The 27,530-nt window shown below is 56.4% G+C and overlaps 1 protein-coding gene across 1 annotated transcript; it reads left to right on the top strand.

Annotated features, from left to right (window-relative positions):
• On the top strand, positions 1–25,618 carry OCLN (occludin). Its single transcript, XM_033082009.1, has 8 exons — positions 1–86; positions 4,688–5,433; positions 10,989–11,147; positions 18,545–18,684; positions 20,097–20,276; positions 22,217–22,388; positions 24,850–24,891; positions 25,014–25,618. The coding sequence occupies exons 2-8, from the start codon at positions 4,690–4,692 to the stop codon at positions 25,113–25,115; spliced, it is 1,539 nt and encodes a 512-aa protein (XP_032937900.1). The 5' UTR covers positions 1–86; positions 4,688–4,689; the 3' UTR covers positions 25,116–25,618.
• The last annotated feature ends 1,912 nt before the right edge of the window (positions 25,619–27,530 follow it).

Genomic DNA, 27,530 nt, shown 5'->3' with positions numbered 1-27,530 from the left:
CCGGGGGCGGTCCCGGTGCCGGTCCCGCCGCCCCCGCCGCTCCCGGCTGCCATTTTAAGGTGAACAAAGCGGCGGAGCGGCGACAGGTGAGCGACACCGGCACCGGGACCGGCACCGGCACCGGGATCAGAACCGGCACCGGCACCGGCGGGGGCGGCACCGGGACGGGAGGGGGAACCGGGGCTGTTCGGGCACGGGGGGTTCGGGATTCTCCAGTGGCACCGGGGCTGTGCTGGGATCTGCTCCGGTACCGGTACCGGGAATCCGGAGTAGGACCGGCACCGGCACCGGGAATTCAGAGCGGGACCGGGTCGGTACCGGGACAGGGTCAATGCCGGTATCGGTCATGGGAATCCACACCGATACCGAGTCTGCACCTGCGCCCAGATCGCATCTGGTACCGAATTTTAAACCGGTATCGACTCCCCCACCGAGCCCACACCGGTACCAGGTCCTTACCAGTACTGACCACGGGAATCCACACCGGTACCGGGTACCCACGGGCACCCAGGTCCCCTCCGGTACCGGGTTCTAAAGCGATACCGGGTCCCACCCCGGTACCGGGTCTGTACCTGCATCCAGGACCCTTCTGGTACCGGATTCCAGAGCAGTACCGGGTCCCCACTGAGCCCACACTGGTACCGGGTCTCCATCGGCACCCAGGTCCCCTCCAGTACCGGATTTTAAACTGGTACCGACTCCCCCACTGAGCCCACACCAGTACCGGGTCCTTACCGGTACCGGCCACGGGAATCCACACCGGTACCAGTTCCCTACGGGCACCCAGATTCCCGCCGGTACCGGGTTCCAAAGTGATACCGGGTCCCCACTGAATCCACACCGGTACCGGGTCTCCACCGGCACCCAGATCCCCTCCAGTACCAGATTCTAAACCGGTACCGACTCCCCCACTGAGCCCACACCGGTACTGGGTCCTTACTGGTACCGGCCACGGGAATCCACACCGGTACCGGGTCCCCACAGGCAGCCAGATCCCCTCTGGTACTGGGTTCTAAAGTGATACCAAGTCCCACCCCGGTTCCACACCGGTACCGGATCCCCATGGGCACCCAGGACCCTTCTGGTACCGGATTCCAGAGCGGTACCGGCTCCCCCACTGAGCCCACACCGGTACCGGGTCCTTACCGGTACCGGCCGTGGGAATCCAGAGCGGTACCAGGTCCACACCAGGTCCCCTCCGGTACCGGATTCTAAACCGGTACTGGGGTCCCCAGCGAGCCTGCACCGGTACTGGGTCATTACTGGTACTGGCTGTGGAATTCCAGAGCGGTACCGGGTCCCTGAGCCCACACCGGTACCAGGTCTGTACCGGCACCCAGGACCCCTCTGGTACCGGATTCTAAAGCGGTACCGGGGTCCCCAGTGAGTCCTCACCGGTACCAGATCCCTGCTGGTCCCAGATCCCACACTGGTACCGGCTCCCCCTCGGTCCCACACCAGTACCGGCTCCCTGACCACACCGGTACCGGCTCCCCTCGGTTCCACCCGCTACCGGCTCCCTGACCACACCCCAATCCCCTCTGCGCTCCCCCCGCCGCTGCCGCTGCCGGTTCTGGTCATGGTTCCGGTTCTGGTCACGGTTCTGGTCCCGGTGCCAGTTCTGGTCACGGTTCCGGTTCTGGTGCCAATGCTGGTCACGGTTCTGGTCCTGGTCCTGGTGCTGGTTCTGGTCCCGGTCATGGTCCCAATCCTGGTGCTGATTCTGGTCACAGTCCCAGTACCAGTTCTGGTTTTGGTTTCGGTTCTGGTCATGGTTCTGGTTGTGGTCCTGGTGTCAGTGCCAGTCCTGGTTCTGGTCACGGTTCCAGTCCTGGTTCTGGTCACGGTTCCGGTTCCGGTTCCAGTTCTGGTCCCAGTGCCTGTTCTGTTCTGGTCCTGGTCGTGGTCCCAATCCCGGTGCCGGTTCTGGTTTTGGTTTCAGTTCTGGTCACAGTTCTGGTTCTGGTCCCAGTGCCGGTTCCAGTTCTGGTCCTGGTGTTGGTTCCAGTCCCAGTTTTGGTCACGGTTCCAGTCCTGGTTCTGGTGCCGGTTCTGATTGTGGTCACAGTTCTGGTGCCGATCCCAGTTCTGGTCCCGGTGCCGGTTGTGGTCCTGGTTCTGGTTTTGGTCACAGTTCCGGTACCGATCCCTGTTCTAGTCCTGGTCTCGGTTCTGGTCCTGGTTCTGGTTTTGATCACGGTTCTGGTGCCGATCCCTGTTCTGGTCCCGGTGCCGGTTGTGGTCCTGGTTCTGGTTTTGGTCACAGTTCCAGTGCCAGTTCTGGTTCTGGTCACGGTTCTGGTTTCAGTTCTGGTGCCAGTGCCGGTTCTGATCACGGTTCTGGTCCTGGTTCAGGTCCTGGTCTCGGTTCTGGTTCTGGTCCCGGTTCTGGTCGTTGTTCCAGTTCTGGTCCCTGTTCCAGTTCTGGTCCCAATTCGGGTCCCAGTCTCGGTTCTGGTCTCGGTTCTGGTCTCGGTTCTGGTCCTGATTTGGGTCCCAGTCTCGGTTCTGGTCATGGTTCTGGTCTCAGTTCTGGTCCCAGTTCTGGTCTCGGTTCTGGTCCCGGTTTGGGTCCCGGTTTCTGGTTCTGGTCTCAGTTCTGGTCCCGGTTTGGGTCCCGGTTTCGGTTCTGGTCTCAGTTCTGGTCCCGGTTTGGGTCCCGGTTTCGGTTCTGGTCCCAGTTCAGGTCCCTGTTCCAGTTCTGGTCCCAATTCGGGTCCCAGTCTCGGTTTTGGTCCCAGTTCTGGTCTCGGTTCTGGTCCTGATTTGGGTCCCAGTTTCGGTTCTGGTCCCAGTTCGGGTCCCAGTCTCGGTTCTGGTCTCGGTTCTGGTCCCGGTTCTGGCCCCAGTTTGGGACTGGTTTGGTTGGGAACCCCCAGAACCCCCCGAGCCCCTCCCGGTACCACCAGAACCGGAGCCTGGGTCGGGATTCCCGCCGGGATTTTGGGGTGAAAACCCAAATTTTCAATTTTCAATTTTTAATCTTTAATTTATAATTTTTAATTTCCTATTTTGTTAATTTTTAATTTATGATTTAAAATTTTATTTTTTAATATTTTAATATTTTTAATATTTTTAATATTTTTAATATTTTAAAATATTTTAATATTTTTAATTTTTAATTTTTTTAATTTTTAATTTTAAATTGTTAATTTACAATTTTTATTTTTTTCCTTACTGCGGATCAGAGTCCCCCAAAAAATTCAGAAACTTTCGAGCCCCCACCCCAAATCACCCACAATAATTATTTTTAATTATTCTCATTTTGATGACTATTATTTTGATTATTTTTATTTTTTTCAATGTTTTGGTTTTTTTATTTTTAATCGGATTAGAGCGACGCCCTCGGGGCCGGCGCCTCCCATTGGAGAATTCCTGAAATCCCAAATTCCTGAAATCCCAAATGACAAAAATCCCAAATAATTCCCTGGGAGGGGACAGGGAGGGGACACCGTGCCTCAGTTTCCCCAGAGAGGTTTTGGGGTCTCTGAGGTTTTTTTTGGGGTCTCCAAAATTTCTTTATTTGGGGTTTTCAAGGTTATTTTTTAGGATGATTTCCAGGTTTTTTTGGGGTCTCTAAGATTTTTTTTTGGGGTTTTCAAAGTTTTTTTAGGATGATTTCCAGGTTTTTTTAGGGTCTCCAAGATTTTTTTTGTGGGGTTTCAAGGATATTTTTAGGATGATTTCCTGGATTTTTTTTTTGGTTTTCAGGGTTTTTTTTCAGGAGGATTTCCAGGTTTTTTTGGGTCTCCGAGGGGTTTCTTTTGGGGGACTCCAAGATTTTTTTTTTTTGTTGTTGTTGTCAAGGTGTTTTTTGGGGTCTCATTCCGGGATTTTTTGTGGCAGCTCCAAGGATTTTTTGCCACTCTGACTCTGAGGTGGCCACTCTGACTCTGAGGTGGCCACTGCAACTCTGAGGTGGCCACTCCAGCTCTGGGGTGGCCACTCTGACTCTGAGGTGGCCACTTTGACTCTGAGGTGGCCACTTTGACTCCAGGGTGGCCACTCCAGCTCTGAGGTGGCCACTGCAACTCTGAGGTGGCCTCTCTGACTCTGAAGTGGCCACTCCGACTCTGGGGTGGCCACTCCAACCCCAGGGTGGCCGCTCTGACTCTGAGGTGGCCTCTCTGACTCTGAAGTGGCCACTCTGACTCTGGGATGGCCACTCCAACTCTGAGGTGGCCACTAAAACTGCAGGGTGGCCACTGAAACTCTGAGGTGGCCACTCCGACTCTGAGGTGGCCACTCTGACTCTGGGGTGGCCACTGCAATTCTAGGGTGACTAGTCCAACTCTGGGGTGGCCGCTCCAACTGTGGGGTGACCGCTCCAACTCTGGGGTAGCCACTCTGACTCCGAGGTGGCCACTGAAACTGTAGGGTGGCCACTCCAGCTCTGGGGTGGCCACTCCGACTCTGAGGTGGCGACTCCAACTCTGAGGTGGCCACTTTGAGGTGACCACTCTGACTCTGGGGTGGCTGCTCTGACTCTGAGGTAGCCACTGAAACTCTGAGGTGGCCACTGAAACTCTGAGGTGGCCACTGAAACTGCAAGGTAGCCACCCCAGCTCCAGGGTAGCCACCCCACGCGCGGGCGGCGCCCGTGCCGATGACGCGGTGGCCAAAGTCCTTTTTCACTCGCCACCTCCGCCAGCCCCTCCCGCGAGCCGCCGTGTCCCTGTCCCCGCAGGGATGCTGCCCAAAAAACCCTACGACAGCGGCTACGGGCCACCAACCGCCACCTACGGGCCACCAACCACCTATGGACCACCAACCACCACCTATGGGCCACCAACGACCTACGGGCCACCGACGGGCGATTACGGCTACGACGCGCGCTCGCCGCCGCCCGGCTCGTACTACATCGAGGACGTGCCCCAGCTTTTCTACAAGTGGTCATCGCCCCCTGGGCTAGTGAAGGTGTTGGGGGTGGTGGTCATCCTGCTGTGCGTGGCCATCTTCGCTTGCGTGGCCTCCACGTTGGCGTGGGATTACGGCTACTACGGCTACGGGAGCGGCGTTTTTGGCAACGGTTACTACGGGTCTGGCTACTACGGCAGCGGGGTGAATTACGGTTATGGCTACGGTGGCTACTACGGGGGAGTGACCAACCCGCGCACGGCCAACGGGTTCATGATCGCCATGGCCGTGCTGTGCTTCCTAGCCCAGCTGGGGCTCTTGGTGGCCAGCCTGAGCAAGGCCGGCGGGACGCGCTCGCGGCGGTTCTACCTGGTGGTGCTGGTGGTCAGCGCGGTGCTGGCGCTGGTCATGCTGGTGGCCAGCATCGTCTACGTGGTGGGAGTCAACCCCCAGGCGCAGATGAGCGGGGGTGGCTACTACTACAGCCCGCTGCTGGCCATGTGCAGCCAGGTGTACGGCGGGGGGGCCGTGCTCAACCAGTACCTGTACCACTACTGCACCGTGGACCCGCAGGAGGTGAGGGGGCTAGCGGGGGGGGGGGAGGGGGCTAGTGGGACTGGGGGCTAGTGGGGGTGGGGGCCACCAAGAGGGGATTGATGGCCACTGGGTGATGGGGGCTACGAGGGGGTGGGGACTACCTGGAGGGGAGAGTGGGCTAGCAGGACTGGGGGCTAGCGGGGATGGGGAGGGGGCGAGCAGGGGGTGGGGGCCAGCAAGAGGGGAATGATGGCCACTGGGTGATGGGGGCTACCAGGGAGTGGGGACTACCTGGTGGGGAGAGGGGGCTACTGGGGTGTGGGGACCACCAGGAGGGGATAGGGGGCTACCAGGAGGGGAGAGGGGGCTAGCGGGGGTGGGGGCTAGCAGGGGGGAGAGTGGGCTACTGGGGATGGGGACTACCAGGTGTGCAGGGGCTACCAGGGGCTGGAGACTACCTGGAGGGGATAGGGGGCTACTGGGAGAGGAGTGGGGGCTACCAGGAGAGGAGTGGGGACTACCTGGAGGGGAGAGGGGACTACCAGAGGTTGGGGACCACTGGGAGAGGGGGCGAGCAGGGGCTGGAGACTACCAGGAGGGAGAGACTACCAGGAGAGGCTACCGGGAGGGGAGAGGGGGCCACTGGGGGTGGGGACTACCAGGAGATGTGCAGGGGCTACCAGGAGGGGAGTGGGGGCTACCAGGGGCTGGAGACTACCTGGAGGGAGTAGGGGGCTACCAGGAGGGGAGAGGGGGCTACTGGGGTGTGGGGACCACCAGGAGGGGAGAGGGGGCTACTAGAGGGATGGGGACCACTGGGAGAGGGGGCTACCGGTGGGGAGAGGGGGCTACTGGGGGAAGGAATGATGGCCCTGGTTGATGGGGGCCACCAGGGGGTGGGGACTACCTGGAGGGGATGGGGGGCTACCGGGAGGGGAGAGGGGGCTACCGAGGGGTGGGGACCACCAGAAGAGGGGGCTAGGGGGGGTGGGGACCACTGGAAGAGGAGAGGGGGCTACTGGGAGGGGAGAGGGAGCTACTGGAGGCTGGGGACCACCGGGAGGGGAGAGGGGGCCACCAGGAGGGGAATGGGGGCCACTGGGTGATGGGGGCTACCGGGAGGGGAGAGGGGGCTACTGGGGTTTGTGGGGTCAGGGGGGTTTGTGGGATGAGCCGGGGCTGGGGGAAAACTGAGATGAGCCAGGGAGGAGTTGGGGAAAAACCGGGAAAATGCGGGAATGGGGAAAAACCGGGACAAAACCGGGATAATCCTGAGAGAGAAAAACCGGGATAATCCTGGGAATATGGGAAAAACCGGGATAATCCTGAGAAAGAAAAACCGGGATAATCCTGGGAATATGGGAAAAACCGGGAAAATGCAGGAATGTGGAAAAACCGGGACAGTGTGGGAATGTGAGAAAAACTGGGAAAATGCGGGAATGTGGAAAAACTGGGAGAAAACCGGGATAATCCCGAGAGAGAAAAACCGGGACAATCCCAGGAATGTGGGAAAACCAGGAAAATGCGGGAATGTGGGAAAAACCGGGACAATCTGGGAATGTGGGAAGAAAAAGGAAAATCCTGAGAGAGAAAAACCGGGACAATCCCAGGAATGTGGGAAAAACCGGGAAAATGCGGGAATGTGGGAAAAACCGGGACAGTCTGGGAATGTGGGAAAAGCCGGGATAATCCTGAGAAAGAAAAGCCGGGCCAATCCTGGATGTGGGAAAGCCGGGCCAGTCCCGGGCCGCAGGAAATCCCGGGATAAACAAACACCGCGGGAGTTTCGGGGAGGGGACGATCCCGGGAACTTTGCTCTCCCGGCTGGGAAAACCTGGGAAAAACCGGGACAGAGCCGGGGAAACCGGGATTGGGGAAAGTTTGGGATTGGGGTTTGGGAAATTTTGGGATTTGGGATTCGGAAAAGTTTGGAATTTGGGGTTTGGAAAAGTTTGGGATTGGGGAAAATTTGGAATTTGGGATTTGGATTTGGGAAAGTTTGGGATTGAGGAAAGTTTGAGATTTGGGATTTGGGATTGGGGAAAGTTTGGGATTGAGGGAAGTTTGGGATTCAGGATTTAGGAAGGACAGGGAAAGATTTGGGATTGGGGATTTAGGACAGGGAAAGATTTGGGATTTGGGAAAGTTTGGAGTTTGGGGTTTGGGAAAGTTTGGGATTGAGGAAAGTTTGAGATTCGGGATTTGGGAAGGACAGGGAAAGGTTTGGAATTCGGGAAAGGTTTGGGATTTGGGAAGGGTTTGGGATTTGGGAAAGTTTGGGATTTGGGATTTAGGGAGGACAGGGGAAGATTTGGGATTGGAGATTTAGGACAGGGAAAGATTTGGGATTTGGGAAAGTTTGGGATTCAGGATTTGGGATTTGGATTTGGGGTTTGGGAAAGTTTGGGATTGGGGATTTGGATTTGGGAAAGTTTGGGATTCAGGATTTGGGGAAGTTTGGGATTGAGGAAAGTTTGAGATTTGGGAAGGATGGGGAAAGGTTTGGGATTCGGGAAAGGTTTGGGAATTGTGATTTAGGGAGGACAGGGAAAGATTTGGGATTGGGGATTTAGAAAAGGGAAAATTTGGGATTCAGGAAGGCAAGATTTGGGATTTGAGATTTGGGATTTGGGAAGGACAGGGAAAGGTTTGGGATTCAGGAATCAGCCCTGTGCCCTCACTCACCTCCCCCAGCTCTGCCCCGAACTGCAGAGACCCCAAATCATTCCGGGATCCTGATCCCAAACCATTCTGGGATCCTGATCCTGATCATTCCTGGGATCCTGAATCCCCAACCATTCCCAGATCCTGATCCCAAATCATTCCCAGATCCTGATCCCAAACCATTCTGGGATCCTGATCCTGATCATTCCTGGGATCCTGAATCCCCAACCATTCCCAGATCCTGATCCCAAATCATTCCCAGATCCTGAATCCCAAACCATTCCCAGGATCCTGAATCCCAAACCATTCCCGGGATTTTGAATCCCAAACCATTCCCAGATCCTGATCCTGATCATTCCCGGGATCCTGAATCCCAAACAATTCCCTGCCCCAATCCCAAACCAGTCCCATTCCCAGTCCCGATCCCATTCCCAGTCCTGATCCCAGTCCCCATTCCCATTCCCAGCCCCATTCCCAGTCCCGATCCCATTCCCATTCCCATTCCCGATCCCATTCCCTGTCCCCATCCCTGTCCCGTTCCCTCCCGGGCCGGTCCCGCTCCCGCTCCCCCCGCGCGGGGCTGGGGTTGGAATGCGGCACTTCCAGCCCGGCCGGCCCGGGAGCGCCCGGGACTGGCACGGGACGGGGCCGGGACTGGGGCCGGGACTGGGGACTGGGAGCGCCCGGGACTGGCACGGGATGGGGCCGGGCTGGGGCCGCGTTGGGGCCGGGACAGACCCGGGATTAACCCGGGATGGGATCCGGGAGCGCCCGGGACTGGCACGGGACGGGGCCGGGCTGGGGCCGCGTTGGGGCCGGGACAGACCCGGGATTAACCCGGGATGGGACTGGGACTGGCCCGGGTGTTCCCGGGTGTGCCCAGGTGGCACCGGGACCCCCCAGATCCCGCCTGTCCTTCCCCAATCCCAAACCTTTCCCTGTCCCAAATTTTTCTCTGTCCTTCCCAAATCCCAAATTCCCAAATCCCAAACCCCAAATCTTTCCTGTCCCTCCCAAATCCCAAATCCCAAATCCCAAACCTTTCCCAATCCAAAACATTTCCCATCCTTCCTAAATCCCAAACCTTCCCCTGTCCTTTCCTTGTCCCAAATTTTTCTCTGTCCTCCCTAAATCCCAAACTTTCCCAAATCCCAACCCTGCCCCCGTCCTTCCTGAGTTCCAAACCTTTCCAATCACAAATTTTCCCCAATCCCAAATTTTTCCCAATCCCAAACATTTCCTGTCCTTCCCCAAACCCAAACCTTCCCAAATCCCTGAGAGGCCCCAGCCGGGATTTGGGGAGGAAGGTTTGGGATTTGGGATTTGGGATTTGGGATTTGGGATTTGGGAAGATTTGGGATTTGAGAAGGAAGGGAAAAGTTTGGGATTTGGGATTTGGGAAGCACAGAGGATCTTTGGGATCAGGCTCATCCACCACCACGCAGATTTGGGGGGATGAAATTCCCAATTCCCGCTGATCGCGTGGGATTTTTGGGAATTCCCAAATCCTGATTTTCCCCCAGGCTGTCACCTGACCAATCCCATGGGATTTTTGGGATTTCCCAAATCTTGATTTCCCCCCCAATCACCTGTTGTTTCCTGATCAGTCCCGTGGGATTTTTGGAAATTCCCAAATCCCATTTTTTTCTGGGCTGTCACCATCGCCTGACCAATCCCATTGGATTTTTGGGAATTCCCCAATCCCAAATCCCAAATCCCTTTCCCAGGCTGTTGCCATCGCCTGCGGGTTCCTGATCATGATCTTGTGGGATTTTTTGGAATTCCCAAATACCAAACCTCAAATCCCAAATCCCAAATCCCAAATCCCTCTCCCAGCCCGTGGCCATCGCCTGCGGGTTCCTGGTCATGCTCCTGTGGGATTTTTGGGAATCCCCAGTTCCCAAATCCCAAATCTCAGATCCCCAATCCCAAATCCCCAATTCCCAAATCCCAAATCCCAAATCTCTCCCAGGCCGTGGCCATCGCCTGCGGGTTCCTGGTAGTGCTCCTGTGGGATTTTTGGGAATCCCCAGTTCCCAAATCCCAAATCTCAGATCCCCAATCCCAAATCCCCAATTCCCAAATCCCAAATCCCAGACCCCAAATCCCTTTTCCAGGCCATTGCCATCACCTGCAGGTTCCTGGTCATGCTCCTGTGGGATTTTTGGGAATTCCCAAATCCCAAATCCCAAACCTTTCCCAGACCGTGGCCATCACCTGCGGGTTCCTGGTCGTGCTCCTGTGGGATTTTTGGGATTTCCCCAATCCCTGACCAGTCCCATGGGATTTTTGGGAATTCCCAAATCCCAAATCCCAATCCCAATCCCTAATCGCTCTCCCAGGCCGTGGCCATCACCTGCAGGTTCCTGATCATGATCCTGTGGGATTTTTGGGAATTCCCAAATCCCAAATCCCAAACCTTTCCCAGGCTGTTGCCATTGCCTGTGGGTTCCTGGTCATGCTCCCATTGGATTTTTGGGATTTTCTCAATCCTTGACCAATCCCATGGGATTTTTGGGAATTCCCAAATCCCAATCCCAAATCCCTCTCCCAGGCCGTGGCCATCGCCTGTGGGTTCCTGGTCATGATCCTGTGGGATTTTTGGGATTTCCCCAATCCCAAACCCCAAATCCCAAATCTCTCTCCAGGCCGTGGCCATCGCCTGTGGGTTCCTGGTCGTGCTCCCATGGGATTTTTGGGATTTCCCAAACCCCAAATCCCAAATCCCAAATCCCAAATCCCTCTCCAGGCCGTGGCCATCGCCTGCGGGTTCCTGGTCGTGCTCCTGTGGGATTTTTGGGATATCCCAAACCCCAAATCCCAAATCCCAAATCCCTCTCCAGGCCGTGGCCATCGCCTGCGGGTTCCTGGTCATGATCCTATGGGATTTTTGAGAATTCCCAAATCCCAATCCCAAATCCCTTTCCCAGGCCGTGGCCATCGCCTGCGGGTTCCTGGTCGTGCTCCTGCTGTGCCTCGTTTGTCTCTTTGCGCACAAAACGCGGAGCAAGATCTGGAAATACGGCAAACCCAACGTGTACTGGGACAAGATCCCGGCCGGCCCCGAGGGGCCCGACGTCGAGGAGTGGGTGAGTCCTGGGATTTTGGGGTTGGGGTTTGGGGGTTTGGGGTTTTTGGGGTTTTTGGGAATGGGATTCCAATCTTTTCTGGACTTGGAGGAGTGAATGAGTCCCAGGATTTTGGGGTTTTTTGGGATATTTGGAGTTTTGGGGTTTTTGGGATCCAGAGAATCTGTCCTGACCCTTTTCAAGGGTATGGAGGAGCGGGTGAGTGACGGGATTGGGGTCTGGGGTTTTTGGGGTTTTTGGGGTTTTTGGGGTCCAGGGAATCTGTCCTGGATGTGCAGGAGTGGGTGAGTGATGGGATTTTGGGGTTGGGATTTGGGGGGTTTTGGGGTTTTTGGGAATTGGATCCCAATCTTTTCCTGGACGTGGAGGAGTGGGTGAGTCCCAGGATTTTGGGGTTTTGGGGTTTTTGGGGGTTTTGGGGTTTTGGGGGGTTTGGGGTTTTTGGGAATGGGATCCCAGTCTTTTCCTGGACTTGGAGGTGTAGGGGAGTCCTGGGTTTGGGGTTTTTGGGGTTTTTGGGATCCAGGGAATCTGTGCTGGATGTGGATGAGTGGGTGAGTGCTGGGGTTTGGGGTTTTTGGGATTTTGGGGTTTTTGGGGTCCAGGGAATCTGTGCTGGATGTGGATGAGTGGGTGAATGCTGAGGTTGGGGTTTTGGGATTTTTGGGATCCATGGAATCTGTCCTGACCCTTTTCCTGGACTTGGAGGAGTGGAAGAGTCCTGGGATTTTGGGGTTTTTGGGGGTTTTTGGGATTTTTGGGATCCATGGAATCTGTCCTGGCCCTTTTCCTGGATGTGCAGGAGTGGGTGAGTGCTGGGATTGGGGTTTGGGGTTTTGGTGTTTTTGGGGTTTTTGGGATACAGGAAATATGTCGTGACCCTTTTCCTGGGCTTGGAGGTGTGGGTGAGTCCCAGGATTTTGGGGTTTTGGGGTTTTTGGGGTTATTGGGATTTTTAGGAATTGGATCCCAATCTTTTCCTGGACATGGAGGTGTGAATGAGTCCAAGGATTTTGGGGTTTTTGGGGTTTTTGGGATCTGTGGAATCTGTCCTGGCCCTTTTCCTGGATGTGCAGGAGTGGGTGAGTGCTGGGATTGGGGTTTTTGGGGTTTTTGGGGTTTTTGGGAATTGGATCCTAATCTTTTCCTGGACTTGGAGGAGTGGGTGAGGGCTGGGGGTTTGGGGTTTTGGGTTTTTTGGGGTTTTTGGGAATTGGATCCCAATCTTTTCCTGGACATGGAGGAATGGATGAGTCCTGGATTTTGGGGTTTGGGGCTTTTGGGGTTTTTAGGGTCCAGGGAATCTGTCCTGGATGTGGATGAGTGGGTGAGTCCCAGGATTTTGGGGTTTCTGAGATTTTTGAGAATGGGATCCCAATCTTTTCCTGGACAAGGAGGAGTGGATGAGTCCCAGGATTTTGGGGCTTTTGGGGTTTTTGGGATCCAGGGAATCTATCCTGGGTGTGGAGGACTGGGTGAGTCCTGGGGTTTGGGGTTTTTGTTGTTTCGGGATTTTTGGGGGTTTTGGGGGTTTTGGGAATGGGATCACAATCTTTTCCTGGACATGGAGGAGTGGGTAAGTCCCAGGATTTGGGGGTTTGGGGTTTTGAGGTTTTTGGAGTTTTTGGGATCCAGGGAATCTGTCCTGGATGTGGATGAGTGGGTGAGTGCTGGGCTTGGGGTTTGGGGTTTTGGGGTTTTTGGGATCCATGGAATCTGTCCTGAGCCTTTTCCTGGACTTGGAGGAGTGGGTGAGTCCTGGGATTTTGGGGTTTGGGGTTTTTGGGGTTTTTGGGGTTTTTGGGGTTTTTGGGAATTGGATCCCAATCTTTTCCTGGACTTGGAGGAATGGGTGAGTCCTGGGCTTGGGGTTTTTAGGAATTTTTTGGGTTTTTGGGGTTTTTGGGATCCATGGAATCTGTCCTGAGCCTTTTCAAGGATGTGCAGGAGTGGATGAGTGCTGGGATTGGGGCTTTTGGGGGTTTTTGGGTTTTTGGGGAATTTGAGAATGGGATCCCAGTCTTTTCCTGGATGTGGATGAGTGGGTGAGTGCTGGGGTTTGGGGTTTTGGGGTTTGGGGTTTTGGGGTTTTTGGGATCCGTGGAATCTGTGCTGACCCTTTTCAAGGTTGTGGAGCAGCGGGTGACTCCTGGGATTTTGGGGATTTTGGGGTTTTTGGTGTTTTTGGGGTTTTGGGGGTTTTTGGGAACGGGATCTGGTGTCACCAGAAGGGGACATCAGGAAGGTTTGGGGACATTAGGGACGATCTGGGGACACCTGAAAGGGACACCACGAAGGTTTGGGGACAATAGGAAGGGTTTGGGGACTTCCTGGGGGGACTTTGGGCCGGACTTTGGGGACACCAGGAGGGCTTGGGGACACGGCTTGATGACAGGGCGTGTGACAGGGCCAGGTGCCACCCCCAGGTGACAGGGCAGGTGACAGGGCCAGGTGCCACCCCCAGGTGACAGGGCAGGTGACAGGGCCGGGTGCCACCCCCAGGTGACAGGGCAGGTGACAGGGCCGGGTGCCACCCCCAGGTGACAGGGCAGGTGACAGTTTCGGTCTGGCCAATGATTAACCCGGAGGTGGCGCCGGGAAAAGCCGGAGCTGGCACTGCCGGGAGCGGGTGGCACCTGCAGGGACATCCAGGGACCTTGGGGACATCCCGGGGGTTGTCACCTCCTGTCCTGGCTTGGCACGAGTTGCTGGCAGGGGAGGGGTGGGAATGTCACTGTCACTGTCCCTCTGTCCCCATTTCTGTCACTGTCACCGTGTCCTTGTCCCTCTGTCCCTCTGTCCCCATTTCTGTCACTGTCCTTGTCCCTGTCCCTGTGTCCCCATTTCTGTCCCTGTCCCTGTCCCTCTGTCCCTGGCTGTCCCCACGCCCCTCCCCACGTGTCCCCTGTGTCCCTGTCCCTGGTTTGTGTCCCCAATGTTCCCACTCCTTTCCTGCTGTCCCCAGGCTGTCCCCATGTCCCCAATCCCCTGTGTCCCCTGTGTCCCCCCACCCCTGTCCCCAATGTCCCCACTCCTCTTTCTGTGTCCCCAAACCTGTCCCCATGTCCCCTACACCCCTGTCCCCAATGTCCCCACTCCTTTTTGTGTCCCCTGTGTCCCCAATTCTCTGTGTCCCCACCCCTGTCCCCAAAGTCCCCACACCCCTCTCTGTGTCCCCAATGTCCCCACTCCTCTTTCTGTGTCCCCAAACCTGTCCCCATGTCCCCATGTCCCCAGTCCCATGTCCCCAGTCCTGTGTCCCCTGTGTCCCCTGACCCGTGTCCCTTTGTCCCCACTCCTCTTTCTGTGTCCCCTGTGTCCCCCCATTTTTGTCCCCAAACCTGTCCCCGTGTCCCCAGTCCTCTCTGTCCCCGGACCTGTCCCCAAGCCTGTCCCCATGTCCCCAATCCTCTTTCTGTGTCCCATGTGTCCCCTGAGCACTGTCCCCATGTCCCCAGTCTTCCCTCCCCGTGTGTCCCCAGTGTCCCCAAGCCTGTCCCCATGTCCCCACTCCTCTCTCTGTGTCCCCTGTGTCCCCCCATTCTTGTCCCCAAACCTGTCCCTGTGTCCCCAGTCCTCTTTCTGTGTCCCCAATGTCCCCATGTCCCCATGTCCCCAGTCCTGTGTCCCCTGTGTCCCCTGACCCCTGTCCCCATGTCCCCAATCCTCTGTGTCCCCTGTGTCCCCCCAAACCTGTCCCCAAACCTGTCCCCGTGTCCCCTGTCGTCTTTCTGTGTCCCCATCCCTGTCCCCATGTCCCCAATACTCTCCGTGTCCCCAGACCTGTCCCCAAGCCTGCCCCCATGTCCCCAATCCTCTGTGTCCCCTGTGTCCCCCCACCCCTGTCCCAAATGTCCCCACTCCTCTTTCTGTGTCCCCAAACCTGTCCCCATGTCCCCTACACCCCTGTCCCCATGTCCCCACTCCTTTTTGTGTCCCCTGTGTCCCCAATTCTCTGTGTCCCCACCCCTGTCCCCAATGTCCCCATACCCCTCTCTGTGTCCCCAATGTCCCCACTCCTCTTTCTGTGTCCCCAGACCTGTCCCCATGTCCCCAGTCCTGTGTCCCCTGACCCCTGTCCCTATGTCCCCACTCCTCTTTCTGTGTCCCCTGTGTCCCCCCATTTTTGTCCCCAAACCTGTCCCCGTGTCCCCAGTCCTCTCTCTGTGTCCCCATCCCTGTCCCCATGTCCCCAGTCCTGTGTCCCCTGTGTCCCCCCACCCCTGTCCCCAGTGTCCCCACTCTTCTTTCTGTGTCCCCAAACCTGTCCCCAAGCCTGTCCCCATGTCCCTACTCCTCTCTGTGTGTCCCCTGTGGCCCTCCATTCTTGTCCCCAAACCTGTCCCCGTGTCCCCAGTCCTCTCTCTGTGTCCCCAGTGTCCCCAATTCTCTCTCTGTGTCCCTAGACCTGTCCCCATGTCCCCAGTCTTTCCTCCCCGTGTGTCCCCAATGTCCCCAAGCCTGTCCCCATGTCCCCAGTCCTGTGTCCCCTGTGTCCCCTCACCCCTGTCCCCAATGTCCCCACTCCTCTTTCTGTGTCCCCAAACCTGTCCCCAAGCCTGTCCCCATGTCCCCAGTCCTCTCTGTGTCCCCTGTGCTGTGTCCCCTGTCTGTCCCAAGTGCCACCCCTCCCTCCCTCCCTCTGTGTCCCCTTTGTCCCTTTCCCGTTTCATTTATTTATTTTTGATTTATTTTCCTTTCTTTTCCATTCAATTCCAGTTTATTTGCTCAAAGTCCCTCCCTGGCCGAGCATTTCCTGTCCCTTTGGGGACACGGCGACACCGGCCCGGTGCCACCTCCCCCGGGTGCCACCTCCCCTGGGTGCCACCTCCCCTGGGTGCCACCACCCCCCTGTGTCGCCGTGTCCCCTCGCTTTGGGGACATCGCCCTTTATGGGGCCACCCCAAAATGTCCCCAGGCCTTGGGGACACAGCTGGTGGCCCCGGGAGGGGACAGGGACGGAAGTGGCGCGTCCGGCCGGATGTCCCCAAGGCCACCAAGCCGGGCCCGGCGTCCGGAGCGCACAAAGGGCCGGAAGGAAGGGACAGGGGACAGGGGACAGGGGACAGGGGACAGGGGACAGGGGACAGGGGGACAGGGGACAGGGACAGGAATGGGGACAGGGACCCCAATTCTTTGTGGGGTCACCCTGAGGGTGGCACCACCCCTTGTCCCTTTGTCCCTCTGTCCCTTTGTCCCTTTGTCCCTCTGTCCCTTTGTCCCTTTGTCCCTTTGTCACTTTGTCACTTTGTCACTTTGTCACTTTGTCCCGGTGTCCCTGTCCCTGTCTGTCCATGGGGTTTGGGGTTTTTGGGTTTTGAGTTTTGGGGTTTTGGGTTTTTCCCCAGCTCCAAATCTTTGTGGGGTCACCTTGAGGGTGGCACCAACCCCGAGCTCTGTCCCTTTGTCCCTTTGTCCCTTTGTCCCTTTGTCCCTTTGTCACTTTGTTCCCGTGTGCCTGTGCCTGTCCCTGTCTGTCCATGGGGTTTTGGGGGTTTTGAGTTTTGGGGTTTTTGAATTTTGGGGTTTTGGGTTTTTCCCCAGCTCCAAATCTTTGTGGGGTCACCCTGAGGGTGGCACCACCCCTTGTCCCTTTGTCCCTTTGTCCCTCTGTCCCTTTGTCCCTTTGTCACTTTGTCCCTTTGTCCCCGTGTCCCTGTCCCTGTCTGTTCATGGGGTTTGGGGTTTTGGGTTTTTGGGTTTTGAGTTTTGGGGTTTTTGGGTTTTTCCCCAACCCCAAATCTTTGTGGGGTCACCTTGAGGGTGGCACCACCTCTGAGCTTTGTCCCTTTGTCACTTTGTCCCTTTGTCCCTTTGTCCCTTTGTCACTTTGTCCCTTTGTCCCTTTGTCACTTTGTCCCTTTGTCCCTGTCTTTGTCTCTCCGTGGGGTTTGGGGTATTTTGGATTTGGGGTTTTTGGGGTTTTTGGGGGTTTTGGGATTTGGGGTTTTGGGGTTTTGGGGTTTTGGGGCTTGAGGCTTTGGGTTTTGGGGTTTTTGGGGTTTGGGTTTTTTGAGTTTTAGGGTTTTTGGGGTTTGGGGATTTTAGGTTTCGGGGTTTTGGGGTTTTTGGGGTTTTTGGGGTTTTTGGGTTTTTGGGGTTTGGCATTTGGGGTTTTGGGGTTTTTGGATTTTAGGTTTTGTGGGTTTGGGGGTTTTTTGGGGTTTGGGGTTTGAGGGTTTTGGGGTTTTTGGGTTTTTGGGTTTTTGGGTTTTTGGGGTTGGGTTTTTGGGGTTAGGGGTTTTTGAGTTTTGGAGTTTTTGGGGTTTAGTTTTGGGGTTTTTGGGTTTTAGGTTTTGTGGGTTTGGGGGTTTTTGGGGTTTGGGGTTTGGGGTTTGAGGGTTTTGGGGTTTTTGGGGTTTCTGGGTTTTTGGGTTTTGGGGTTTAGGTTTTGGGGTTTGGGGGTTTTTGGGGTTTTTGGGGCTGGGTTTTTTGGGGTTAGGGGTTTTTGAGTTTTGGGGTTTGGGGGTTTTTGGGGTTTCTGGGTTTTGGGATTTTTGGGGAATATCCCAGGAGGATTTGGGGGACTCCAGGTGGGACAACAACCCCGGGTTTCCATGGATTGTTCGCGGGAATTCGCAGATAATTTTGGGAGATTTCTCAGGGAATTCCCAGGGATTTCTTGCTGAATTTCTCACTGAATTTCCGACGATTTCCCGCTGATTTTTTTTGGATTCCGGGTGGAATTTCGGGGCGGTTTCGCGGGAATTCCCCGGGAATTTCGGGGCGGTTTCCCGGGAATTTCAGGGCGGTTTCCCGGGAATTCCCCGGGAATTTCGGGGCGGTTTCCCGGGAATTTCGAGGCAGTTTCCCGGGAATTTCAGGGCAGTTTCCCGGGAATTTCAAGGCAGTTCCCCGGGAATTTCGGGGCGGTTTCCCGGGAATTTCGAGGCAGTTTCCCGGGAATTTCAGGGCTGTTTCCCGGGAATTCCCTGGGAATTTCGGGGCAGATTCCCGGGAATTTGGGGATTGTTTCTCGGGAATTTCCCGGGGAGGTTTCTTGATAATCTCGGGGTTGTTTCCCGGGAGTTTAAGGGCGGTTTCCCGAGAATTTCCCGGGGCAGTTTCCCGGGAATTTCGAGGCAGTTTCCCGGGAATTTTGGGGCAGTTTCCCGGGAATTTCGAGGCGTTTTCCTGGGAATTCCCCGGGAATTTCAGGGCGGTTTCCCGGGAATTTCGGGGCAGTTTCCCAGGAATTTCGGGGCGGTTTCGCGGGAATTCCCCGGGAATTTCAAGACGGTTTCCCGGGAATTTTGAGGCAGTTTCCCGGGAATTTCGGGGCAGTTTCCCGGGAATTCCCCGGGAATTTCGGGGCGGTTTCCCGGGAATTTCGGGGCTGTTTCCCGGATTTTTTCCCGCTCTCCCGGCCCCGTTAACCCCTGCCGTGCCGGTGCCAGGTGAAGAACGTGTCGGGGGCGAGCAGCGCTCCGGACGAGGCCGCCACCGTCGCCTACTCGGAGAGGGGAGAGACCCCCGGGCCCGCGCCCCCCTACAGCCCCCCCGCCTACAGCGACCCCCCCAAAAACGGCTGGAAAAGGTGGGGAGGGGGGGCGGGGAAAGGGGGAGGGGCGGGAATTTGGGGAGGGGTCTGGAAAGGATTTGGGGGGTGGGGAATTTGGGGAAGGGGCGGGAGAGGGAGGGAAATGTGGGGAGGGGTCGGGAATAGGGGGGAGAGGGTGGGGAGGGGGCGGGAGAAGACCATGTCCCCATGTCCCCATGTCCCCATGTCCCCTCAGTGACGCCCCCAGCCCCCCGGAGCCCCAGGACTCCCCCAGTGCCCCATGTTCCAATGTCCCCATGCCCCATGTCCCCATGTCTGATGTCCCCATATCTGATGTCCCCAATGTTCCCACGTCCCCTCAGTGACACCCCCAATCCTTTGGAGCCCCAGGACTCCCCTCGTGCCCTATGTCCCCATGTCCCCATATCTGATGTCCCCATGTCTGATGTCCCCATGTCCCCATATCTGATGTCCCTATATTTGATGTCCCCATGTCTCATGTCCCCATATCTGATGTCCCCAATGTCCCCATGTCCCCTCAGTGACCCCCCAGCCCCTCAGAACCCAATGTCCCCATGTCTGATGTCCCCCTGTCCCCTCAGTGAGACTCCCAGCCCCCTGGAGCCCCAGGACCACCCCCTGTGTCCCCATGTCCCTGTGTTTGATGTCCCCAGTGTCCCATGTCTCATGTCCCCATGACTGATGTCCTGATGTCCCCCTGTCCCCTCAGTGACGCCCCCAGCCCCCGGAGCCCCAGGACCCCATGTCCCATATCCAATGTCCCCATGTCCCTGTGTCTGATGTCCCCCTGTCCCCATATCTGATGTCCTCATGTCTGATGTCCCCAACGTCCCCATGTCTCTGTGTTTGATATCCCCATGTCCCCCTATCTGATATCCCCATGTCCTTGAGTTTGATGTCCCCATGTCCCCAAACCCAATGTCCCTATGTCTGATGTCCCCATGTCTGATGTCCCCAATGTCCCCACGTCCCCTGAGTGATGCCCCCAGCCCGCTGGAGCCCCAGGACCCCACCAGTGCCCCATGTCCCTGTGTTTGATGTCCCCAGTGTCCCATATCCAGTGTCCCCATATCTGATGTCCCCACGTCCCTTTGTCCCCTCAGTGACACCCCCAGCCCCTCGGAGCCCCAGGACCCCCCCATGCCCAATGTCCCCATGTCCCCATGTCTGATGTCCCCATATCTGATGTCCCCATGTCTGATGTCCCCATGTCCCCATGTCCCCATATCTGATGTCCCTATATCTGATGTCCCCATGTCTCATGTCCCCATGTCTGATGTCCCCCTGTCCCCATATCTGATGTCCCCATGTCCCTGTGTTCAATGTCCCCATGTCCCCATATCTGATGTCCCCCATGTCCCCCTGTGCCTGTGTTCAATGTCCCCATGTCCCCATATCTGATGTCCCCATGTCCCCTGTCCCCTCAGTGACGCCCCCAGCCCCTCGGAGCCCCAGCCCCCCGCCCATGGCCGCCGTGGTGGCCGCGGTGGCCGCAGGGACGAGCGGCGCCACTCCCAGGGCTCCCAGGGCTCCCAGGACGACACCGAGGCCCCCACGGCCCCCGAGTCCGGCGACGAGCGTGACGGGGACAGCGAGCGGTGGCACAGGTGACAGGGGACAGGGGACAGCGAGCGGTGGCACAGGTGACAGGGGACAGGGGACACAGGGACAGCGAGTGGTGGCACAGGTGACAGGGGACAGGGGACAGGGTGACAGCGAGTGGTGGCACAGGTGACAGGGTACAGGGGACAGGGTGACAGCGAGTGGTGGCACAGGTGACAGGGGGACAGGGGACAGGGGACAGCGAGTGGTGGCACAGGTGACAGGGGACACGGGGACAGTGAGCGGTGGCACAGGTGACAGGGGGACAGGGGGACAGGGTGACAGTGAGCGGTGGCACAGGTGACAGGGGGACAGGGGACAGGGGACAGCGAGTGGTGGCACAGGTGACAGGGGGACAGGGGGACAGCGAGCGGTGGCACAGGTGACAGGGGGACAGGGGACAGGGGGACAGGGGGACATGGGGGCACTTGGGGACACGGGAACAGGGAGACAGTGAGCAGTGGCACAGGTGACAGGGGGACGTGGGGACAGGGGGACACAGGGACACAGGGACATGGGGACAGCAGGGACATGGGGACATGGGGATGGGGGACAACAGGGACATGGGGACATGGGGACAGGGGGACAGCGAGCGGTGTCACAGGTGACAGGGGACAGGGGGACAGGGGACAGGGAGATGGGAGGACACTGGGAGACAGCAGGGACAGGGGGACAGGGGACAAGGGGACACTGGGGACAGGGGGACACGGGGATGGGGGGACACGGGGACAGGGGGACAGCCAGCGCTGGGACATGGTGACATGGGGACACTTGGGGACATGGGGACAGGGGGACAGCAGGGACACGGGGGCAGCCAGTGCTGGCATGGGTGACACTGGGGACAGTTGACATGGGGACAGGGGGACACTGGGGACAGGGACAGGGGGACGGGGGACACTGGGGACAGCAGGGACAGGGGGTGTGACCTGAGCTGAGGCTCTGAACTGGGAGTGCTGGAACCGGTCTGGACTGGTCTAAACCGGTCTGGACTGGTCCGGGCAGGGCTGTGCTGGGAGTGCTGGGGCTGGGATTGGATCTGAACTGGTCTGGACTGGTCTGGACTGGTCTAAACCGGTCTGGACTGGTTTGGATTGGGCTGTGCTGGGAGTGCTGGGGCCCTGCCCAAAGAAGCTGAATCTAACCCCAAAGCTGAGCCCAGAAAAGCCAAGCCTGACCCCAAAGCTGATCCTAACCCCTAAACCCAACCCTGACCCTAAACCCAATCCTGACACCAAATCCAATCCTAACCCCTAAACCCAACCCTATCCCTAAACCCGATCCCAACCCTAAACCCAACCCTAGCCCCTAAACCCAATCATGACCCCAAACCCGATCCTAACCCCAAAGCCAGTCCTAACCCCTAAACCTGACCTTATCCCTAAACCCAATCCCAACCCTAAACCCAATCCTAGAAAATCCGACCCTAGCCCTAAACCTGATCCTACCCCTAAACCTAATCTTAACCCCAAAGCCAATCCTAACCCCTAAACCCAACCTTATCCCTAAACCCGATCCCAACCCTAAACCCAATCCTAGCCCCTAAACCCAATTGTGACCCCAAACCCGATCCTAACCCCAAAGCCGATCCCAGAAAAGCCGATCCTGACCCTAAACCTGATCCTAACCCCTAAACCTGACCCTATTCCTAAACCCGCCCCTATCCCTAAACCCGACATTGACCCTAAACGCAATCGTGACCCCAAACCCGATCCTAACCCCAAAGCTGACCCTGACCCTAAACCCGACCCTATCCCTAAACCCGGCCCTGCCCTTAACCCCGGTCCTAACCCCTAAACCCGATCCTGACCCCTAAACCCAATCCTAACCCCTAAACCCGACCCTATCCCTAAACCTGATCCTGATCCCCAAACCCAATCCTAACCCCAAAACTGATCCTAACCCCTAACCCCAGCCCTGCCCCTAACCCCAGTCCTACCCCCCGCAGGCTGTACCCGCCGTTAAGCTCGGCCCAGGATCGCCGGCGGTACAAGGAGGACTTTGGGGCGGGGCTGCGGCGCTACAAGGAGCTCTGTGCGGAGCTGGACGCGCTGGGCCAGCGCCTGGCACAGCTGGAGCAGCAGCTGGAGACGCTGCCCGAGGACAGCGCCCAGTACCAGGTCAGGCCTAACCCCGGCCACAGCTCAGGCCTAACCCCGGCAACAGCTCAGGCCTAACGTGCAGTGGGCAGGCCTAACACCCAGCGACAGGTCAGGCCTAATGCCCAGTACCAGGTCAGGCCTAACCCCGGCAACAGGTCAGGCCTAATGCCCAGTACCAGGTCAGGCCTAACACCCAGCGACAGGTCAGGCCTAGTGCCCAGTACCAGGTCAGGCCTAACCCCGGCGACAGGTCAGGCCTAGCACCAAGGGCCAGGTCAGGCCTAGTGCCCAGGACCAGGTCAGGCCTAACCCCAGCCACAGCTCAGGCCTAATGCCCAGTACCAGGTCAGGCCTAACCCCAGCGACAAGTCAGGCCTAACATGCAGTGGGCAGGCCTAGTGCCAAGGGCTAGGTCAGGCCTAACCCCGGCAACAGGTCAGGCCTAGCGCCCAGGGCCAGGTCAGGCCTAACGTCCAGTGGTCGGGCCTAATGCCCAGTACCAAGTCAGGCCTAAACCTGGCGACAGGTCAGGCCTAACATGCAGTGGGCAGGCCTAAGGCCCAGTGCCAGGTCAGGCCTAGCGCCAAGGGCCAGGTCAGGCCTAACCCTGGCGACAGGTCAGGCCTAGCGCCCAGTACCAGGTCAGGCCTAACCCCGGCCACAGGTCCGACCTAGTGCCCAGTGCCCTGTCAGGCCAAACCCCAGCAACAGGTCGGGCCTAGCGCCAAGGGCCAGGTCAGGCCTAACCCTGGCGACAGGTCAGGCCTAACGTGCAATGGTCAGGCCTGGCACCCAGCACCAGGTCAGGCCTAGTGTCCAGTGGTCAGGCCTAAGGCCCAGGGCCAGGTCAGGCCTAAGGCCCAGTGCCAGGTCAGGCCTAAGGCCCAGTGCCAGGTCAGGTGTAACCCCAGTGCCAGGTCAGGCCTAAGGCCCAGCGCCAGGTCAGGCCTAGCGTCTGCCCCTGCTCACCCCGTGGATTTTTTGGGGTTTTCCTCCCTTTGTCAGACCCTTCTTCCTTCTTTTTTTCCATTTTTCCATTTCTAAGTCCCTTGTCCCCTCTTGTCCCCATCCCTGTCCCCTCTGTCCCTTGTCCCCTCTCTGTCCCATTCCTTTCCCCCACTATTGTCACCTCCCCATCCCCATGTTCCCTCCCTGACCCTGCTGTCCCCTCCCGTCCCTGTCCCCTCTCCTTGTCCCTGTCCCTTCTGTCCCCTCTGTCCCTGTCCCTGTCCCCTCCTGTCCCCTCTGTCCCCTTCCTTTTCCCCGTTATTGTCCCCTCCTCATCTCCCTGTCCCCTCTGTCCCCCCTGTCCCCATCCCTGTCCCCTCTGTCCCCCTATCCCTGTCCCCTTCCTTTTCCCCCTTATTGTCCCCTCCCTGACCCTGCTGTCTCCTTCTGTCCCTGTCCCCTCTGTCCCTGTCTCTTCTGTCCCCCCTGTCCCCTCTGTCCCTGTCCCCTCTGTCCCCTCTGTCCCCCCTGTCCCCATCCCTGTCCCCTGTCCCTCTCCCCTTCAACAATTTTTTCCCCATCCATTTTTAGGGTTTTTTTTTGAGGTTTTTCACCCTATTTTGGTGTTTTTTGGAGCCTTTTTTGGTCCTCTGTCCTCCTGTGTCCCCTGTCCCTGTGTCCCCTGTGTCCCCTGTCCCTGTCCCCTCTGTCCCCCCTGTCCCCATCCCTGTCCCCTCTGTCCCTCTCCCCTTCAACAATTTTTCCTCACCCATTTTTAGGGTTTTTTTGGGGGGTTTTCCACTTTATTTTGGTGTTTTTTGGGGGCCTTTTTTGGTCCTCTGTCCCCATGTGTCCCCCTGTCCCTGTGTCCCCTGTGTCCCCTGTCCCCCCTGTCCCCTCTGTCCCCTTCCTTTTCCCCCCTTATTGTCCCCTCCCTGACCCTGCTGTCCCCTTCTGTCCCTGTCCCCCCTGTCCCCTCTGTCCCCTCCCTGTCCCCATCCCTGTCTCCTCTGTCCCCCCTGTCCCTTGTCCCTGTCTCTTCTGTCCCCTCCTGTCCCCTTCCTTTTCCCCCTTATTGTCCCCTCCCTGACCCTGCTGTCCCCTTCTGTCCCTGTCCCCTCTGTCCCCTCCCTGTCCCCATCCCTGTCCCCTCTGTCCCTCTCCCCTTCGACAATTTTTTCCCCACCCATTTTTAGGGTTTTTTTTGAGGTTTTTCACCTTATTTTGGTGTTTTTTGGGAGCTTTTTTTGGTCCTGTCCCCCTGTGTCCCCCTGTCCCTGTGTCCCCTGTGTCCCCTGTCCCTGTCCCCTCTGTCCCCTCTGTCCCCATCCCTGTCCCCTGTCCTTCCCCCTTCAACAATTTTTTCCTCACCCATTTTTAGGGTTTTTTTTGAGGTTTTTCACCCTATTTTTGGTGTTTTTTGGGGGCCTTTTTTGGGCCTCTGTCCCCCTGTGTCCCCCTGTCCCTTTGTCCCCTGTGTCCCCTGTCCCTGTCCCCTGTGTCCCCTGACCCTGACCCCGTGTCCCCACAGGCCCTGGCAGAGGAGTACAACCGCCTCAAGGACCTCAAGCGGGTGAGTTCTGGGTTTGTTTTTTTTTTTTTTTGGGGTCACCTCTTTTTGGAGGGGACAAAAAAACGTCCCCAAACACCCTCAGGTGTCCCCAAACGTCCTCAAATGTCCCCAAATGTCCCCAGAGCCCCGAGTACCAGGACAAGAAGCGGGAATCCCAAACCCTGCGGGACAAACTCGTCCACATCAAGAGGATGGTGAGCGACTACGACAAACTCCGGGGGTGACCCCAAAAAGTCACCCCAAAAAAAAAAAAAAGGGACATTTTTTTATGGGGGGGGGACACCTCAAACCCCTCCCTAAAATTCCTCATTTTGTGCCTTTTTTTTTGTCTTAAAAAAAAACCCCAAAATTCCTCATTTTGGAACGCTAAGGGTGGGGGGGATGCTGTTGGTGTGAGCGCCCCTCGCCCCAAAATGTCCCCAAATTTCCCCTAAATGTCCCCAAATTTTCTCTTAAATGTCCCCCACACCCTCAGGGACCCCCCCCAGTGCCTTCTCCTGGTTGTAAATAGGATTTTTTAATGGGGTTTGCACCCCCCTGGCTGCCTTAAAAGGGGTTTTGGGGGTCTCAAATTGAGGTTTGGGGGATAAAAAACCCTTTTGGGGTTTTTTTTTATTTGGGGACCTAAATCCCAAAAAATATTTTATAAGGAACGGTGGGAAATTGTGTAAATTTTTAATTGTTGGTGTTTATTTTGTAATAAATGAAGTGTAATTGTTGATTTTAATTTGGGCTCGGGGTGAAATGGGGGTGGGGGGGACTGAAATTCCCTGAAATTGGACCCCAAAAATCCCTCCCAGTTTTGGAGGGGAAATCCCAAATCCCTCCAAATTTGGGGAAAAGAAAATCCCAAATCCCCACAAATTTAGGAGAGAAATCCCAAATTATGAAGAGAAATCCCAAATTCCCCCCAAATTTAGGAGAAAAATCCCAAATTTGGGAGAGAAATCCCAAATTCCCCCCAAATCTGGGAGAGAAATCCCAAATTTAGGAGAAAAATCCCAAATCCCCCCCAAATTTAGGAGAGAAATCCCAAATTTAGGAGAAAAATCCCAAATTCCCCCCAAATTTGGAAGACAAATCCCAAATTTCGCCCAAATTTTGGACAGAAATCCCAAATTCCCTGCAATTTCCGAAGGGGGAATCCCAAATTCCTCCACCCTGGGAGGGAAATCCCAAATCCCCCAAAACTTGAAAAAAGAAACCCAAAAATCCACCCAGTTTTGGAAGGGGAAACCCCAAATCCCTCAACATTGGAAAGGAAATCCCCAAATCCCCCAAATTTTGGGAAAAGAAACCCCAAATTTTGGAAAGGAAACCCAAAATTCCCAAATTTAGGGAAAAGAAACCCCAAATTCCCAAATTTAGGGAAAAGAAACCCCAAATCCCCCCAGTCTGATTTTAGGGTTTTTATTTTTGGGGCAGGTTTGATCTCCCCAAATCCCCTCCAGATCCCAAATCCAGAGCCCTGAGATTGTAGGAAATGTTTTTAATTGGCGTTAATTAATTAATTAATGGGTTTATATGGCAGGGTGAGGATTCCACTGGTCGGGATCGTCCCCAAATCCTGAAATCCCAAAATCCTGAAATCCCAAAATCCTGAAATCCCAAATCCTGGCTCATTCCAGACCTCCAGGGTTGTAGGAAATGTCTTTAATTGGCATTAATTAATTAACGGGTTTATATGGCGGAGTGAGGATTCCATCGGTCGGGATCGTCCCCAAATCCCGAAATCCCAAATCCTGAAATCCCAAATCCTGAAATCCCGGTGCCAGCTGGGTGGGGACAGTCCTGGTGGGGGCTCTGTGTCCCCTCCATTTTTGGGGACACCCTGGGGACCCCAAAACCTTTGGGGACAATCTTTGGACCCCAAAACCTTTGGGGATAACGTCAGGACCCCAAAATTTTGGGGACAACACCAGGACCCCAAAACTTTTTGGGACGACATTGGGACCTCTTTTGGGGACAACACTGGGACCCCAAAACCTTTGGTGACAACACCAAACCTTCTGGGGACAACGCCGGAGCCCCACAAATTCCAGTGACAACGCTGGGACCCCAAAACCTTTGGGGACAACGCCAGGACCCCAAATCTTTTGGTGACAAAGCTGGGACTTTTTAGGGCAACATTGGGATGTCTTTTGGGGACAGCAACAGAACTCCAAAACCTTTGGTGACAATACTGGAACCCCTCAAATTTCGGTGACAACATCAGGACCCCAAAACTTTCTGGGATTCCCTCAGGACCCCAAATCCTTTGGGGACAACACCGGGACCCCAAAACCTTTTGGGGACAACACGAGGACCCCAAATCTTTTGGTGACAATGCTGGAATGCCTCAAATTTCAGTGACAATGTCAGGACCCCAAAAACTTTTGGGGACAACATTGGGATGACTTTTGGGGACAACACCAGGACCCCAAATCTTTTAGTGTCAGTGCTGGAGCCCCACAAATTCCAGTGACAACACCAGGACCCCAAAACTTTTTGGGACAATGACAGGACCCCAAATCATGTGGTGAAAATGTCAGGACCCCAGAACTTTTTGGGGACAACATTGGGATGTCTTTTGGGGACAACACCAGGACCCCAAAACCTTTGGGGACAACGCCAGGACCCCAAATCTTTTGGTGACAGTG

The sequence above is a fragment of the Catharus ustulatus genome, chromosome 29 (genome assembly GCF_009819885.2).
Source record: "Catharus ustulatus isolate bCatUst1 chromosome 29, bCatUst1.pri.v2, whole genome shotgun sequence".
Classification (NCBI taxonomy): Eukaryota; Metazoa; Chordata; class Aves; order Passeriformes; family Turdidae; genus Catharus; species Catharus ustulatus.
This window is presented reverse-complemented; position numbering and strand designations above follow the sequence as displayed.

Bases quoted from the DNA above. Each gene is read 5' to 3' on its own strand.
- OCLN (XM_033082009.1), top strand. From the start codon at position 4,690: ATGCTGCCCAAAAAACCCTACGACAGCGGCTACGGGCCACCAACCGCC. The intron at 5,434-10,988 runs GTGAGGGGGCTA...TCCCTTTCCCAG, and splicing joins GCACCGTGGACCCGCAGGAG to GCCGTGGCCATCGCCTGCGG. The intron at 18,685-20,096 runs GTGGGGAGGGGG...CTGTCCCCTCAG, and splicing joins CCCAAAAACGGCTGGAAAAG to TGACGCCCCCAGCCCCTCGG.